Here is an 18171-nt window from a genome sequence, read left to right as displayed (position 1 = left end):
TCAATACTATTTTTTTCTCCTCTCTCTCTTCCCCAGTGCGGAGTGGCCAGAGAAATCGGGCAAACCTCTCTGAGCCCGCTGCCTTTACTTGTAAACAGACCTCTCTCAAGTCTCTAGGCCGGCCACAGGAGGGGGTAGGTCGCCACGCGTTTTCATTCAAAAGCTGCCTGAAACATAGAGTTTCTTACTATTACCTAGAGGGAAAGCTGGCAAGCCGTCTATGGGAGTTTGCATGGAGACCCCACGTGACCACCTCAGCCACCATGGGCGCTCAAAGCATCATGGGGCGGTGAGCTACTTGTTGCGGAACTGTAACTTTTGGCCAAAAAATAATAAACGAAATAAAGCTGTTTGATAGCTACAAACGTCCTAACATTCAATATCTTGTCTAATGATTGCAACAAACGAGCAGAAAAGCATTTAAGTGCAAAGTTTGCCTAAAATAAGACATGACTAGCTTTTCTATTGGCCAAGTGATGAACACTAAAAAAACTAATATTTCGTAATTAACAGGCGCACTTTTAAAAGTAAATATGTTTTCAGAAAAAATGTTGTTGTTTAGATACTTTAAGAGGTTTTTTAATGGCATTTCGGAAGAGTAAAACCTCTTATTGGCGTCGTGTGTCGTAGCGTCTTCACTACTATGGCTTTTGCACACTGCGATCGCGCGAAAGTCGTCTGCGCACAGACGAACTACGTTTTCGGAATGAAACGCCTTAGTACTGCCACTCTGTGTTCCCGAAAAACTACGACTGTGCCGCAACAAGTAGCTCACCGCCCCATGATGCTTTGAGCGTCCATGTTGGCTGAAGTGCAGCGCCGCCAGCTTTCCCTCTAGGTTGTAGTAAGAAACTCTATGGCCTGAAACGAGCTTGTAAATAGCAGCCCCTCTGGTGTCGGCAGGTGGAGGCGGCAAACGCAAGGAGCAGTCGACCTCGGTTCTTTTCAGACTTGCGTTTCCCTTGTCGCAGGGAGATCGCTATCTCCGCGACAGGCCATGGAGGGAGGGGACACTAATTGCTTCAGAGGCAGCACTGGCCTTTTGTTGACTGGGCGGCAATTCTCCCGAAGAGCATTCGGTCCTTTGTGAAGGTGGTCGCCGTCGAAGGGTATTATACGACGAGCTAAACATCGCAGGAGTGCGCATCACAGCAAAAAAACTCGCATGTTCTTGCATATCCAGTTTTTCGTTCTTGTGTACATATTCGCCTGCAGTTACATCTGCTTATACATTGGAAGTTTCTTTTTATGCATGAAGATAAACAAAAACTATTGTCTTATTTGCAGCGCGTACTATGCCATGACTTTATGTACGGGAACGGTCCCAGACATGCTAGCAAACAGGTGAAAGATTCTGTATATGTTGGACCACCAACGTACAACACTGCAGTTCATCATGGAGTGGTGGTTCAAAGAGGCTTGCATATTTTCAGAATTTGCAACACGATGGGAAGGAAACTAGCGGAAAACGCTACTATAACTAATCTTAAGGCTGCGCGAAAAAATAAATTTAGGGCAACGCACGGGCAAATACGCCATTACAGGACAAGGAAAAAACAAACACACCAAAACAAAAAACTGTAGGGGACGCTTAAGCTGGGCGCCCGTTTATGCGGAGTTGCAGGGGCGTAGCCGGTCGGGGGGAGGGGGGGGGGGGCTGAAGCTTCTCCCGAATTTTTTTCGAACTGTCACGCGCCGCTGACCAAAACAACCACCGGAGCCGGAAGTAATTCTCGTTTTTAAGCATGAAATGCTTTTAGCTCCCGTTGCCGGCAGTGTGGTGACGTCATGCCGAGACCGAGAGCCAACATCCGGGCACTGATTTCCACTCATCCGGGCACTGAATTCCACACATCCGGGAGCTGAAACGAGAGCATCCGGGCACCGTACGACATTTAACGAGACTCTCTAAGCCCTCCTACAGGACCGGCATACAAGCGCCGGTAGCTTCACGCCGAACGGGTCGTAGCGTTCCTCCCTTCCTCTGTACGTTGCGGTTCGGGTGTCCACCGAGATGACAGAGAATTACTGCGCCATTTCCTTTCCTCAAAAAGCGTTGCGTTCAAAGGGCAAGGCATCGCGCCGAACGGGTGGTGGCGTTCCGTGGACTGCCTGGCAGCGCTACACGCTGTCGCGTTCCACTCCTAAAGGCGAAGCTTAAGCGTCATTAATTAACAGTTAATTAGTATTTACTCATTAATCAGTAATTAGTCACTAATTAGTAATTTGTCATTAATTCGTCATCAATTATGTGTGACGCAATTTAGTGGTGACGTCACCAGTGTTACATAGGCAAAGTGGTACGGAAAACACTCGCCTCTACGCACTTTAGACAGTTTCGAACGCGCTGCATATACATTCTTGTCAGGCCTGCGTCTCGTCGTGTCCGCGTACGCTTCTGCATCGTCCTGCATTTAGTGCTTACTCTACTCTCGGTTACGGGAGAGGCAGAGATTTTGTCACCTAAAATGCCTTTTTAGGACTAGAAAAGATATTTTGGCGCGAACATTGCTAATTTGGGTTGGATTTCATGGCAACGCCCATGCACCTGGAGTCACATGGCCCAAGCATCAGTTAGCATCATGATCGAAATATTGTAATTTTGAATACAAAATACGAAAATTTTGAGGGCATCAGTAACCGATAATGACTGACCTTGCTTATTGAAAGCCCTGCCCACGCGGTGTTTCCCAACTTACACACTCGGATATTGGTTATTTTAACTTGTGGCATCATTCGTGACTTTCGCTTGTCCTTCTCTTTCCTTTTTAGCTAACTGCTTTTTCTTTTCTTTGAACCAAAGGAATACCCTTCTGTAATTATGGGCGCAGAATAATTGTCGTCATGCAGGCAGTTAAAAAATACGTACTTTCGTATTGATTTCTGCATTGCTCTTCTATTCTCTAACCATATGGTGCTGTCGCGACCGCAGCATGGCCCAAGTACATATCGCGAATTCAGCTATCATAGTTTCGTTTTTGCCTGGATCGTCTGTCTTTCCGTGCGTAAAGTATACTATCTGTTATTGCGCAAGATGTTTATTTGCCTTGTTTGACGCATTATATAGAGTGACTTTTGCTTAAATACGTAGATTTAATGGAGACGTACGTGTATTTAAATATCTTGTTGCGAGGTTTTGTGTATACATACAGTGACTTTGCTTCCATTGGCACTTTTTTTGTCCTTTATCAAGTTGCATCTTCGCATTTCTAATGCTCCATTTTATCTTCGCACTTCTAATGCATATTTTGCAGAACTCCCCGTTTGTTCATGCGCTCGCTGTTGCCACTAAAATTTCGGTGCTATCACTCACAATACATGACCGATGGCAGCTGCTGCAGCGCAGTACGCTGGAACGAAGGACAGCGCCGTTGAGATTTTTTCCTGGCCATTGCATATGTACAAAAATGTAAAGGTTCTTGAACGACAAAGATTCATTAAATATTTGTCCTCTATACTTGCTAATTTCATGGCCTTTACATTTCTTCATAACAGCGGCATGCGCTGCTTTGCTGGTTTCGGGCTGATATATAGTTCTAGCACGGCCGCTCAATGGAGGCGCACTCCATTGAGCGGCCGTGGTTCTAGACTTCGTGTGATATTTTCTTTACTTTTTAAATACGGAAAAGCATGGAAGCATTGGTATCAGTCCTGTATGCCACGGTTTTTAAGACATACGAATGCATTCTTTTATTTTAAAAATACGTATTTAACTTGTCTGGACCGTGCGTACCGTTAACTGATACACAATATGGCATTGCCAATATGGCAATGCAGTTATTATGGTTTCCGCATTGGAAACCACATGTCTAGTTCACTGGAAGTTCTGTCTGGGGTTCCACAAGGGTCAGTATTGGGGCCGTTATTGTTTTTGGTTTATATAAATGACATTCCTAGTGTTGTTGAATCACCTGTAAAAATCAAATTTTTTGCTGACGATTGCCTAATTTACTCTAGAGTGACCGATTCAACTGATCAAATTAAAATCAACCGATGCCTGCAATGTTTATATGACTGGTGCGCAAAATGTGGAATGGAAATTCATTACTCTAAGTCGACGTTTGCTCGATTACAAAATTGGTGAAAACTCCTTGTCCAATGTACGTAGCTTTAAGTATTTGGGAGTAATTATTCAGGACGATCTGTGCTGGCGCATCCAGGTAGAGGAGGTCTGCTCTAAAGCCTATCGAAAACTATGGCATTTGAGAAAAAAAATTACAGCATGCACCAAAAATTTGAAGTTAACTGCATACAAGACATTTATCCGCCCGGTTTTGGAGTATGTCTCCTCTGTTTGGAGCCCCCACCAAGTGAACTTGCGAGATAAGCTCGAAAAAATTCAGAGAACCGCAGTGCGTTTTGTATGTTCGCGTTATCGGAAGACCGTTTCTATAACAGACATGCTTAAATCTTGCGACCTGGAACTGCTCGAAACACGACGGAAAAAACAACGGTTGAAACTGTTTTTCCAAATCACCAGGAATCAACTAAAAATGAACAAAGAAACATATATTCACCCCCCTCTAAAACAAAGTGCGCGTTTAAACCACAGTGCCACAATATGGCCGTACAGAGCCCACCGATGTGATTTTCAAAACTCTTTTTTCCCCTCATGTATTAATATGTGGAATGGTCTTGCGGAATTCATTGTCACAGCTCAAAATGTCAAAAAGTTTGAGAACCTTTTGGAATTATATTACAGGCAACAGGGGAATTGACAACTGATCATGCTTTTGTTATGATTTCCCTCATCCTTGTTTGTTAAGTTGTTAAGTATTCGTGTTTTGATTATGTTTTTTGTGTCTTGTCGGTGCCTGAGGTTTTTGTTCCTTGATAATTAAAATAAAAACCTCTCCTGTTATGGCCCTCAAGTGAGGGCTACAGTATTCCCAAATAAATAAATAAATAAATAAATAAATTATTCTTGCGTTTGATCCCTCCACAAATTCTATGAGGAGACCGCGCTGCAACGTGAGCCCCTCCCGAACGAAATTTCTGGCTACGCCACTGCGCAGTTGGTCATTCTCTACCATACATTCATAGATCCCTGGGAGTTCTCGTACCACACCTGGCGCAGTGGTGCAGCGGTTGAGCGATGCGCCATTGCCCCGCGATGGCAGGTGCTGCCCCTGGTGGGGCTTGTGCGACCCAGGTTGCCCTTCCCAAGCAAACTCTCGCGACCAATCATTAATCTAACTGCCACCTGGCTCAGTGAGCAGTTTGCTCGCAATTCGCTGGACAGGTTGTAATGACGTCACAATCTCACGTGATCCAGGTGGCCCCACCAATAAATGATTGCCTCTCTGGGGAATTTAGCTCACGCCTCCACCGGGTTTTCAGCTGAACGGGACCCCTAACACTGTCACGTTAGCAAAATATACAGAGTCATAAGAGCAACAAATAGCTACAGAGATAACACTACGCCCACGCCGCGTACTCCTTATGGTAGCACATAAATACTGTACAATAAGCAAGCGCAGGCTTCATTAATACACGCGGCCCTTTTCGCGTCGATTTTAAGCACTTCCGATTAAAAAAAAACAGGTGTATTAATTGCAGCCTGTAGGGTTCGGCACGCTGCCGCCTCTTTTTGTACATGTGTTACAAACATTCCGCGAGAGGAGAGTGGACTAGGCTGCGCGCCCCGTTTTGTTTCGTTTTGTTTGTTTTGTTTTAGTGCGTGCCGTTGGAAGGGGAGGAGCGGCTCGAATGCCCATGCTCTTTGCTTGGTCTCCCCGTTCGTTTTTGCGTTTTCCCTTGCCACTCCAGATGGCGGGGCTCTCTGCCGACATCGACCTTGGGCTCCTGTCCCCCATCTTCCCGGAATCCTGCCTCCCGGGGGGAGAAGCCGCCGGCTATAAACAAGCGAGAACGGTCTCGGTTTCGTCGCGTTACGCGACGGGCGGTATACTAGACCAGCACGGTTAGGAGTTGAAAGTGTCCGTTGGCCCCACACGTCTGGCGCGCCTCCGGTCCACTTGGCGGAGGATTGCGCAGCCACGTAGGGAGGAATTTCGGGGTGAGGGAAAAACCCTGACATCAGTTCTGAGCTTTCCTATTCGTTAAAACTGATGTCAGGCAGGAAGCTGTAACACAGTTCAAATTTGGCGTGTGGAAAGGGGCGCGGGATCGGGGTGAACTCGTGAAGAGACCCGCGCCCGAGGGCTTTTTGCTCTAGCTACTCCTAGCTGGCAGGCGCTCGGTTGGGCCGAGCGCGGAGGTAGCGGCCGTGGAGAGCTGGTGCAAGGCGCGCCAGTTCGACTGTTGGGACGTGGTGTCCCTCGCCTCTGTGAAGGCGGTCGGCTAGGCCGGCCGCGGATAGTTTGACCGTACTGAATCTTGTACCCATCTGTAAATAGCCTGTATAAAAGTTCTTCGTTTCTCCGTGAATCGCTTCGCCTGGAAGTCACTTCATCGAGAAGCCCTTCAAGCGGTGCATCCAGTTGCTGGAAACCACCGGACCAACACCACCGGCACAACTTTACTCAGCCTTTGCTAAGAATCCTTGCGGAAGGTAAGGCTTGGCCAGTGCATTTAATGTAGATAACAAAACAGATATGGTCCCGGCATTAACAACAGACAACACCAATGTCGAGGACGACACAGTCACGTGAAGACACGAGGTTGGAAATTTGTTGAAACATGTGCAGGCTTTTGTAGCGAGAACTACACTTGGCTATAACAGAAGCGCATTTCGCGGTGCCTGCCAAAGGCCACTACTGCGCATGCGCCGTTACCATGGCAACCAGTACCATGGCAACCATGGTGCCGCAGCCGCTGCGCCGCACTGCGCATGCGTAGAGTCGCACCGCGCAACTGGGATGCAAGCCGGAAGCGATGCGCTCGCTCCTCACACGCGCACCATGGAAGGAGAGCGGCCGTGCTTGTCACGGCAGCAGTGTACAGGCTGCGTGAAATTGAGTCGTCCGATCCACAAGTCGTCGCATGGTACGAGGTCGGTCGACAGCGAGAAAACGAGGCGAGAAAGGCTAAGCGGGAGGCCGAGACACCCGAAGAACGAGAGGAACGTCCCGCAAAGAGACGCCGCGAAGCTGCTGAACGACAGCGACGGCGTGTCGCTACCGAAATGCCACTAGACAAAACTCCTTTTGCTGCGTATATTCTGTCCTAGCTTAGCTAAGCCACTGTCGTCTATTTTCTTCTGTTGGGGCAAGAATTAACGGCAGGATGCCTTATTTTTTCGAACTATTTATTAATAAGGTTAAGTCGAGAGTGGTTTCATGGGTGCGTACTGCACAGAGTCTACAGCGTCCACTTTACCTCTGCCTATAGTGAACTAGAAGAGTATTCTAGTTCGCTATACCTCTGCCCTCTCTTTCTTCTTCTTCCTCAGGGTTGCTGGCATGGTTGCTGGTCGCCTCCTCGCCCAGGGTTGCCGGACGACTGTGCTATTCCGCTGCGCGCGCTCGCCGCGCATCAAGAGAGAGAGAGAGAGAGAAATTGACGGAAAGGCAGGGAGGTTAACCAGGCGATGCCCAGTAGGCTACCCTACACTTGGGGAGGGGAACAAAGGGAGGGGAACAAAGGGAGGGGAAAAAAGGAAAAAGAGCGGCAATAAAATGAGCTTTTCAAGTGTCCATCGACCACTATGTCAAGGGGACAGAGGTTCGAGAGGTTCGCTAATACATAACGGCCATGGCTGACGCGAGGCAAGCCTAGTTGGAATCCTGTAATATGGCTGATGATGATGCTTTGCTATTTGTGCGTGCGAATATTGCCTGAGAGTAAAATAATTCTCTCTTTCAATTGCTGTTACCATTTATTTATGTTTCGGTAAGGCTCCCTCATGTTTGTTACATTGTTCGTCCTCTAAGTTCTTGCAATAAAAAATTTGTCTTGTTGGCTTAACGTGTGCATGCCGCGCACATATACTATCCTCGGTCAGAGCGTGCCGTTCCCAGGATGTATAGCAATGAAAGAAGAAGCACGTGCCCACTGGTCCGTGCTGCTAGTCCTCGTTCTTTCGCCTCGCAGTCCTGTGTTCCCTTGTCGTTTTTCGAGCTTGTTTCTTCGGTAGCTACGGCTTTCCACACGCTTGGATTTGTTCGCGATTCTTCGAAGTTATTTCAAGACCCAGCTGTCGGCGCAGCAACGTAGGGGCATATCGCTAACCCACAGTTCAAACGTCGTCTGGGCTCACCTGAGAGCTCACTGTTCTACCGGACAGGAAGCTACATCTGACCCATATCCGGTACGCCCTTTGACTCTTTAGTTTGGTTCGAGAGGTCTCGCGATGTCCATAATAGACAACAGGACCATAGGCAAGCCCTTCTCGTACCTGCGGCCGAATATACCGATGCCAAGACGGTACGTCGAGCAGGCTGCGTTCCCCGACCCAGACGCTGCCGACAGCTCGTCTGACGAGGACACATCCACCGCCTCCAGTGGCCACTCTGTTGCCAGCAACGCGGATGCGACCGTCAAGATCGTTCCTTCGGCTGGAGCAGCACAATCAGCCAAGAACTCAGCGGCAAAGATTCCAACCACAAAGACCTCCACCGTGAAGACCAAACCATCCAAGGTAGTACGGTCACTCAGTGATTCAACCCTGTCCCGGGCTGGCTTCTCTGCGGACAGGGCCAACACGACCGCCCTGTCACCCCTGGGCAGTGCTTCATCGCTGACAAGCGGGTCGGGGGCCGCTTCACCCACGAGCGAAGGTGACTGGGACGACGAGGAAGACGATGTGGAAACGGACAAGAGCACCGCGGCTACGTCCGAAGACGCCTTGAGGTCCAGTGGCCGCGGCGACACGTCAGGGGGCGTCACCATGAAGGTTATAAAGAAGCACGCGGTGGTGGTAGCCATTGTCTCGCTGATCGTCTCGTTAGCGCTGATTGTGGTTATCCAGGTGATGCCAGAGACGGGTGATCACCACCACGGCACTGGAGAGACAGAGGGTCAGCACCCATCCGAAGACGAAGGCGAGTCGGTGAGCTACGGTGGCGGCAGTGCGAGGGGACGTGCGGCGACCTCTTTTGTGACGCTGCTTCCGGAACTTCAAGCTACCCCCGCACGACGCTTCACCCTGGCTGACTACGAAGAGACCAAAACTGGTGGTGATCGAACGACGCCGTCCGGGGCGCTTGAATGCAACACCGATGCGTGCGGCTGGCAGAGGCGGCTGGTGGAAGAAAAACTGAACGTAAATGTCGACCCGTGCGTGGACTTCTACTCGTACGTCTGCTCGCCGGCGTGGGAGGTGAACGGAAGTCTGCCGTACAAGTCGGCGGGACGAGCCTTCTTGATAAAGGAGACTACCAGGTAGGGAAGCAGTCTTGGAGGTCGCTGTACCTAACAAAGGAATAATTACGATGAATGCCCAAATGAGCTCTGCCACGCAACTTTTCTTAGTAAAGCGCAAACCATTCCGCTTAGCTGAATTATCCCCACATATGTAAGTCCTTGTTAAGAGACTAGGAAAAAATTGAATTTTTCTCAAGTACTTGTGAAGTTCAAGGAGAACTCAGAGCAGTTTTCGAGCTGAGCGGCAGATTTAGCTGGTCCCTGAAGATCATCTGATTTGACAAGGTAACAATTCACAGAGCTGCTAGTATCCGTTAGGCTGGATTTGAAGTTTTCACTGGCGCCACAGTTGTCGCCTCTTCTGCTGCCCGGATTGGCCCTTGCACCAGTTATACAGGACAATTTAAAAAAATATTTGCAGATTTACATAAACAGTGATGCTGATGATACCATGGATTCTGCCTTCACTGAGTGTGTGAATTGTGCTCAGCAGGAACAAGATAACGAGGCAGCGGTCACGGTTACGCGACTAATTAAGCAAATTTTGTAAAAGAAAATTTCCCTGTATAATCACCAGTTGAACTTGCTTCCTAAAAGATTGATTTAATCCTGCGCTTGACTCTGATAACGTTCCAGTAAAAGGTTGATGCGTCACTTTAAGTGTACTCATTTAACTTTCTCTGCGATGCTTTGAAGCGCTGTTTGTTACACATTGTTATTAGATGGTGACCACGAATTCCATTCTTGTTTGGGTGGGGTTAAATTTAAGTAATATGAGCTAATTAGAGCACTTAAATCATCTCTCTTGTTTTTGCGTCCACATCGCAAGTTTGTTGGTTATCATCACGTGGTAGTTCGCCACAATAGCAGCAGTCTGCTTCACCTCATGGGGCGCCCTGTTACGAGTAAAAAGCGTGCCTTTTCGCTGTGTTTTGCGGCCTTCAGCATGTTTTGCTTGTGGGCTATGCGAGCCGTCCACGGCACGTCACAGTACTGTTGAGACCTTGAACTTGGAAAGCCCCCACTATTCAGGGGAATACCTTTTAGTGATTCCGAACAAAATGCGAAGTTAGGTGGCCACATTACACGTTGAGCTATCTGACGTAAACGCTACTGGCCCCTGCAGTATTCATTGCACGTGGCCGAAGTCTGCAAGGCGTGGTAGTTGGATTTGGTTCAAGCGCGATGCATCTCAGACGCCTTAAAGCAGCGTCTGGAATACAAGATCACTCCTACCGTTGCCCTGCTTAATATGCAGCTGAGGAGCTGTCTCGACATTGCAGCTGAGCCTGTCTTTGCGTCTGTCACGATGGAGCAGATATAGTACGAGTGGCAAAAAAAAATGTATATAACGTTATCCGAGCATCTAGAGCGTTTGCGGTACGTTCATGCAATAGAGTAATCTTAATCACATCATAGCGACTTGATAAGTGAGGAGCTGTACGGAAATGTTTGCCATTACCGCTTTAAATGTCACAAAGTGAATGCTGTACCCAGAAGCCTCCACACTCAAGCACGGATATATCGAACCCGGATATTTCGAATTATTGGCTATATCGAACATACAGATTATCTTCTTGTAAATCCCGCGTAAAAGTGTACGAAAGCCGCGCATCATGTCGAACTCTAATTTCGCCGGTCGTTCGATATAATGAACTGCACGCCGCGCTCCTGCTACTGGCGCTTCTCAACGGAGCTCTTCGATCACTTTTCGCGCGCGAAAACGAATCGGCTAGTGCTGTGAAACAGTTTGACGAGGTGAACGTGGGATGTACAGGATGGTTGTCGATCTCTAGTACTAATTGTTCCCGCCACGTCGCTGCAATTGCGGTGAGGCCAACCTAAAGCCTAGCGACGGCCCTCGCCTGGCGTGCACCACTCGTTTCGCCGCCGAAGGCGCTGCGGAAACCAGCCGTACCTCAATTGTAATGTGCGATTATTCTATTTTTAGTGTACTGGTAACATAACTAGGCATCTTATGATTGGCAGTGGCTAGTTTCAATGAACTGTCCGCTGCGGCTTCGATGCGAATAGGTTAGGCCTAGCAACGCATGCGCTGGCAGCAGATCGGCGGGCGGTACGTCGCTGCAAGAAACGCGTCACTAGTATGGACGCAATGCATTCTTGCTTCTAGCTTACGGATAAGTTTACCTATTGACATTTTCATGTATCGAATTAGCGATGTATCGAACTATTTCGCAGTCCCCTTCGAGTTCGATATATCACGGTTCGACTGTACACTCTTAGTCCTAATTAACATCGTGGATATACGAAGCACACTCCGGTGGGCTGCTTAGAGTCTTGCTTAGAAGTAGCCAGGGTCCGAACGCAACGCTGCCTGACGCTCGTCCTGTAAGCGGCCGTTCTGTCCGCCCGCCATACGCTGATACGAATACATTATAATGAGCAGCTGAACACGTCCTAAAAATGTCTTGCTTGACTTCGTAACATACAGCAAGGACTTGACCCCTGTCCAGTCGCCAGTGTGTCCGATGAATGTACTGTCAGCACAAAGCTAATCGGGGTGCATTTTGACTGCAGGTACCTCACGGAACGCTTGCGAGCGAAGCCAGTGCCGGCTGCCGCACATTTTCGCCACGACGATAACAATTTCTTGGATCACTCGAGTATCGTGCTGGGCGGCTGCCTGAACAACACGGCCGCCGAAGACGCCACGCAGTGGGATGGACTTCGAGGGTTGCTCGAAGAGGTCGGACTCGGCGACTGGCCATACGTGGAACCATGGACGCAGTCACACCGGCAATCCTTCCAGCTTGACGAAGCCTTGAAACTCATCGATCGCCGATTGGCCATCTTTCCCATTTTACACGCTTCGCTACGGAATCTCCCAGACGAAAGTTCATACGTTATTCACGTCGATGCGCCACGGAGCTTTCTGTTCGTGCAGTACGTCATGCAAAGAACTTCGAAATCACTACCCTACCAAGAGCTAATTAGACAGACGCTGAGCCTCTGGAAGACGCTACCTCGTAGCAACGCTGTGGCCGAAGACGTCATGCGCTTTGAGGCGCAACTGCTGGAAGCGTCACGGTCTTCTTCTGCAAAAGAGGTCCGGGACAAGAAGGTTATCTACACCATGAACAAGGTCCCAAAGATGTCCAGGTTTCGCATGGACGTGTATCTCTCGTACCTTCGCGGCCGTAATGGCGGCAGTGTAGTAGTCCTAAAACCTGCCTACATCAGGAGGTTGTCTGACATATTGCGCAAGCCCAGCCCCCGAACCATCCTCAACTTTCTCGGCGTCTTGGTGGTCTCACAGATGGCTCCTCTGTTGCCGCCCGGTTCGATACCTCGGGGCCTTATCCGCATGGGCTATCCGAGCTTCCAACAACACGTAGACCCGAGGACCCAGAGCTGCTTCCACCTGGTCAACCGACTGTATCCTCACGGCTTTCGGTGGATCCTGCGAGACATCCTCGCCAAGGACACCGACTTGGATCTCCAATGGACCGCCACTATCAGACACGTGGTCACCTCTCTGGCGCGCACCTTCCGCGAAGGCACCACCTGGATGCAGAGCGAGGATGTTTCAAATTCTCTAAAGCGACTCAACGCCCTGCAGGTGAATTACCTGGCTGGAAAGGAGGACGAAGCTTTAATCGACGAATACTACGCTTCCGTGAACGCTACCCACGGGCCGGAAAATCTCATCGGCTACTACGGTAACCTCCTTGCTGCGTCCCTGCAACAGTATTGGGAGACAACCCCCGACGACGCCAACTACGACGCCCGCTTCACCGAGCGCTCCACTGATCTTGACGCCGCTTGGACGCGTTCTCCAGAGTCCGCGCTCAAAGTCTACCTGACCTCTAGTGGCGTAGCATCTGCATCGCAGGTGACGCGAGCCGACTTGCCTTCCATACTGCTCCCGCTGTTGGCTGCGGACGTGACCCGGGCGCTGCTTCTGACGTCACTGGACAAGCCGCAGTGGTCCAACTGGACTCGGGACAGGTTTCAGGCGCTCCAGAGGTGTCTCCTAGATCACTACGAGAGCCGCGTCCATAGGGCTAACCTGTCCTCGACCAACATGGACGACTTTTTCGACGATATCCTCACAGACAATGCCGTGATCAGGCCACTTACGGTGGCCTACCTGCACTTTTCGCACGGCTCCACGTTTGTGCCTAGCCGCAGTGATGTCCAAATGAGTGCGCAGAAGCTCTTCTTCATTAACTACGCGGCAGGATTTTGCGTTCCCAAAAGCGAGGTTTTGCAGGCCCGCGAGCGCATGCGCTATCAGTGGGGTCTGCCGCCGCGTATTCGCGTCAATCTCGCCCTCCTGGAATTGAAGGCGTTCCGTAACGCCTTTAAGTGCCCGCAGCAATCGCTGGCTTCGCGCTGCCCCGTGTGGAAGCACGAAGATAAAGAAGCCCTCTGGAACGCAGAGGCGGACACTTAAGGACAGACCGAAACGTCGGCAAGGCGGGAGAACTGCTGCGCCTTCGATCTGCTAGGCGGGAGACAATGACGGAGGCAGCATTGTCTCCTTTAGGTTTTTATCAGTTACGTTCTATTATTCATATGTTCACGACATACACTGCATCTTGGGTCATTAAAATAACGCACGTCTTGTTGCAGACGACGCTCTACATGCTTGTATTTGAGGGTAACTACAAAGCTTCCCCGAGTGACCATGATCAAAGCTTTGTAATCTAATTATCGAGTAACCATGGTCGGGTGGCCATGATCGAAATATCACGTCACGTGAGCTACTCTCAGCGTACTGTATACGTATACTGGTGCGCGTTGTAATTTACGCTCAAGAAACGCGCGCAAGTTTCATGAGATCACCGCTCTTGTTGAGCAAGACACGTTGAGCGTCGCTCGGTGAACTAAAGGATAATATTCACCCAATTTACCTGGTTAAGCTCAACGCAACTTTGGTGCGCATAATTGTAGGCTCATTGTATCTGTCTGTGTTTAACCGCGTCTATACGGAATCGCAGGCACTATATACGGGTACTGAAGTTTCTGGTATACCATCGCGTGCGCTTTGAGTATGGCTGATTTGGGTACAGATACTTAGGCGAAGGCGTCTGTTAGAGGCCCCAATCATTGTTCTCCCATCGACCTGCGACTATTACGGTGGCTAGGTTTCGCAGGCGTATGTGAAATCATGAATTTGCTGCATCTGCGCTTCCTCTACCAACTACCAGAGTTCTATACCCATGGAACATTAAAGAATGGTGATCCAACAGGCTTTAGGTTTCTTTCACTCTTCTACGTTGTCACATACCACACTTCAATTTCTACATCCACAAATATAAATTGTAAACTGTGGAATGTTAATGCCCCGAAGTGACACATCCCCATGAGCAACGCCGTAGTGGAGATCTCCGGGTTAGTTTAGACCACCCCGGGTTCTTTAACGTGCGCCGACGTACCACAGCGCGCGGGTGTTTATGTATTACGCCTCGATCAAAAGGCAGCCGCTAACAGGAGCAAGGGGTTTTTCCGTGACGTCATAACAATATACCGATACCATTGGTCTGTGAGAGTCGTTTTAGGATCATTTGCCGCTTCGTCGTTGAGTGCCATCAGACTGGGAGGTGTGCGCCCCATCTGGCCTCGCATTCGCCAATGCGCCCGCTCATGCAGCACGCATCCGCTAATCCGTTATACATACACCTACGTTAATAGACACCTTTAGCATACCGTGTACCGTGTTACCGATACCGGTACGGGAGTACCGGCAGCCCGCGCGCAGCCAATGCGCATGCGCAAATCACCTTGACGGCGCCAGATGGCGCCAGATACCCAGCAGGTCAGGGTGTCTTAGAATGCGCAGCTACAAAAAGAAATTTAACGAAGAAGATGACCCATATGCAGTGTGTGGTCGATCTGTGGAAACAATTGAACACCTCATAATCAAATGTGATGGTATCCATCCGGATGTCGATGCAGGCACAGTGACTCTTTCTGAGGCCCTTGGGTGTAAAGATAACAATGGTCATGTAAATAAATCTGCAGTGGAAGTTAGCAAAAAGCGATTGGAGGATTGGTGGCTGTAAAGCAGAGATGTAACGTGAGGTTAGAATTGTAGGAAACCGTAGGTAAAGATGATGGCGAATCTTAATGAGAATTGAAAGCTGAGCATGGTGGCAATTGCCACCACCCCGTTTCAAAGGGGGCGCTCCCATCCATCCATCCATCCATCCATCCATTCACCCACCCACCCACCCATCCATCCATCCATCCATCCATCCATCCACCCACCCACCCATTTACCCACCCACCCACCCACCCATCCATCCATCCATCCATCCATCCATCCATCCATCCATCCATCCATCCATCCATCCATCCATCCATCCATCCATCCATCCATCCATCCATCCATCCGTCCGTCCGTCCGTCCGTCCGTCCGTCCATCCATCCATCCATCCATCCATCCATCCATCCATCCATCCATCCGTCCATCCATCCATCCATCCATCCATCCATCCATCCATCCATCCATCCATCCATCCATCCATCCGTCCATCCGTCCATCCGTCCGTCCGTCCGTCCGTCCGTCCATCCGTCCGTCCGTCCGTCCGTCCGTCCGTCCGTGTAGAGAGCATACATGTCCGTGTAGGCTCCCTAATGCTCGCTTTCCCTGAGGCGGTCGTGCGTAGACCACGAAAACGCAGTTGTCGCAGGCCTGTGCGCGCTCGAAAATTGCCGCACAGCAGCGCCGGCAAAGGACAAGGTAGCTTGCTGGTATAATATCTTCCTAAATTCGAAAGCAGACTTAGGACCGAGCTGAAGCAGATCGTCATAAGAGCGTTTTTTATTTGTGCAGTCTTATATGGCACCAAACATGTATTACTTTACAGTTGAGCACAGCGGACTATTTTGATTTTGCTATCCCTTTAAACGTCAGTTTAGAGCATTAAAGTATATATATATATATATATATATAGCTTACAGTTCTGTCGGTTTTCCTGTGTAGCCATGGTATTTGATTTGAACTTTGATGCATCCAATAAACGTTTGCTTTCGGCGCTTGTAGATATCACTCAATTCCTTTTTCCCTGTCGAATGTTGGGCAGGGCCGTGCACATTTTCGGTGCATATAGACTGAACCGATCGCATTTAGACTTTTTTTTCTCGCGCGCTCCAAGTAGAAAGGAGGACAAATAAAGTTATTTGGAGATATAAGGATACACAATACTTTATTTACGCAGATTAAACCAGATCTATAATGTTTCTCACATAGTGTTCATTTTAAACACGGAGCACTTTCCTGTGGAGCGGCTTGCTGGCGAGCTTTCCCAGTCTGTGACAGTAGCTTCTACGTTAGATAAGAGTGACCTCACGAACTTATCGAACACCACAGATACTGTGCTTGCGGGGTGGTCCTCCCTTGCTTTGCAAACAAAAAGGGAGCACTGCTGGATTCTCGGAAGTAATAGCTGCAGCCAGCTGCTGCCGCACGTTGCTCACTTTTATATGCAGCAGGGCAATATCAACAGCCCTCTTGTGGCCACCAGAACACTGACGAACTCTGATTTTGGGTAGGTTAATCCCCCCCTTGACTGTAGGCTAATGAGCCCCATCAGCAACGGACTAGACCCATCCGACTGCCGGAGGGCAGGCCAGAAGCTGCACCTTCTACGTTCTTCAAGATATCGCCACGAACCCTGCTATGTAAGCACTGCTGGCATTTGTGATGCTTGATGGTGGCCGCTGCACTGAAATAGAAAATTCCCACGTAAGTATCCCGACCATGATCCCGACCTAGACATTCTGCAATGTTTTGCAGAATTTTCAAATCATGGGCATTGTTATCACTGTTATTATAGCCTGAACATAAAGCAAAGTGGTCGCTTTTTGGTTGCACTTCATGGGTGGAGTAGGTGAACGAGTGGGCACTCACGAGGCAACGCTTTCAAGGATGTGAAGAAAAAACTCAGCGCAATGGCATGCAATTTAGACGACATGTCGCAAGGTGAAAGCATGTGTTGCCCCCATCTTAAATTACCACAAAAGCTGCACGCAGAAGCAATTCGCAACTGTTTAACAACGTGCCTCAACTTCCTTGTCACTTCAGGAAAGAGTCAGACAAAAATGCCTGCGTATTCGAAGTCATTCAGCGTCGAAGCACGCCAACGCCGGCCAGGCGAGCGCCGCTCGATGGATGGATGGATAGGAGCACCCCCTTTGAAACGGGGTGGTGGCAATTGCCACCATGCTCAGCTTTTCTTTCTGTATTTTTGTTCAACTGTGTTGTCAATTCTCATTAAGATTCGCCATCTTCTTTACCTACGGTTTCCGACACTTCTAACCTTATGCCACATCTCTTACTTTTCAGCCACCAATCCTCCAATCGGTTTTTGCTGACTTCCACTGCAGATTTATTTACATGACCATTGTTATCTTTAAACCCTAGGGCATGGAGGAAGTTCTTTCCTTCCTCCATGCCCTAGGGCCTCCGGAAGAGTGACTGTGCCTGCATCGACATCCGGATGGATACCATCACATTTGAGTATGAGGGGTTCAATTGTTTCCACAGATCGACCACACACTGCACATGTGTCATCTTCTTCGTTAAATTTCTTTTTGTAGCTGCGCGTTCTGAGACACCCTGACCTAGCTTCAAAAAGTAGGGCACTGCCTCTTGAGTTATCATAGAACATTCTTTCCTTATCTGCCTTTTCCAGTATCGATATAGTTCTACACTGTATTCGAGTTGGAAAGAACGTGGCAACAGCATGATGTCCAGAACAAGAAGAACATGCGTTTATTGAAGCGTGCTGATTATATAGCCCGCAAGTGATAACAGGCAGCTCGCACCGCGCATGTCAGCGATAGAGACGCACCGTCATATACATACACTATGTTTCTTTTTGCCGCCGTGGAGGCTCAGTGGTTATGGTGCTCGACTGCTGGCCCAAAAGA

The 18171-nt window shown here is 49.2% G+C and overlaps 1 protein-coding gene across 1 annotated transcript; it reads left to right on the top strand.

Annotated features, from left to right (window-relative positions):
- Positions 1-8254: 8254 nt before the first annotated feature.
- On the top strand, positions 8255-13687 carry LOC149359906 (neprilysin-1-like). Its single transcript, XM_089567754.1, has 2 exons — positions 8255-9285; positions 11809-13687. Exons 1-2 carry the CDS (start codon positions 8255-8257, stop codon positions 13685-13687), a joined length of 2910 nt encoding a protein of 969 aa, XP_089423880.1.
- Positions 13688-18171: the final 4484 nt, after the last annotated feature.

Source organism: Amblyomma mixtum, chromosome 2 (genome assembly GCF_055824585.1).
Source record: "Amblyomma mixtum isolate Tamu chromosome 2, ASM5582458v1, whole genome shotgun sequence".
NCBI lineage: Eukaryota > Metazoa > Arthropoda > Arachnida > Ixodida > Ixodidae > Amblyomma > Amblyomma mixtum.
Note: the sequence above shows the minus strand (reverse complement) of the source record. Positions and strands in the feature narration are given on the sequence as shown.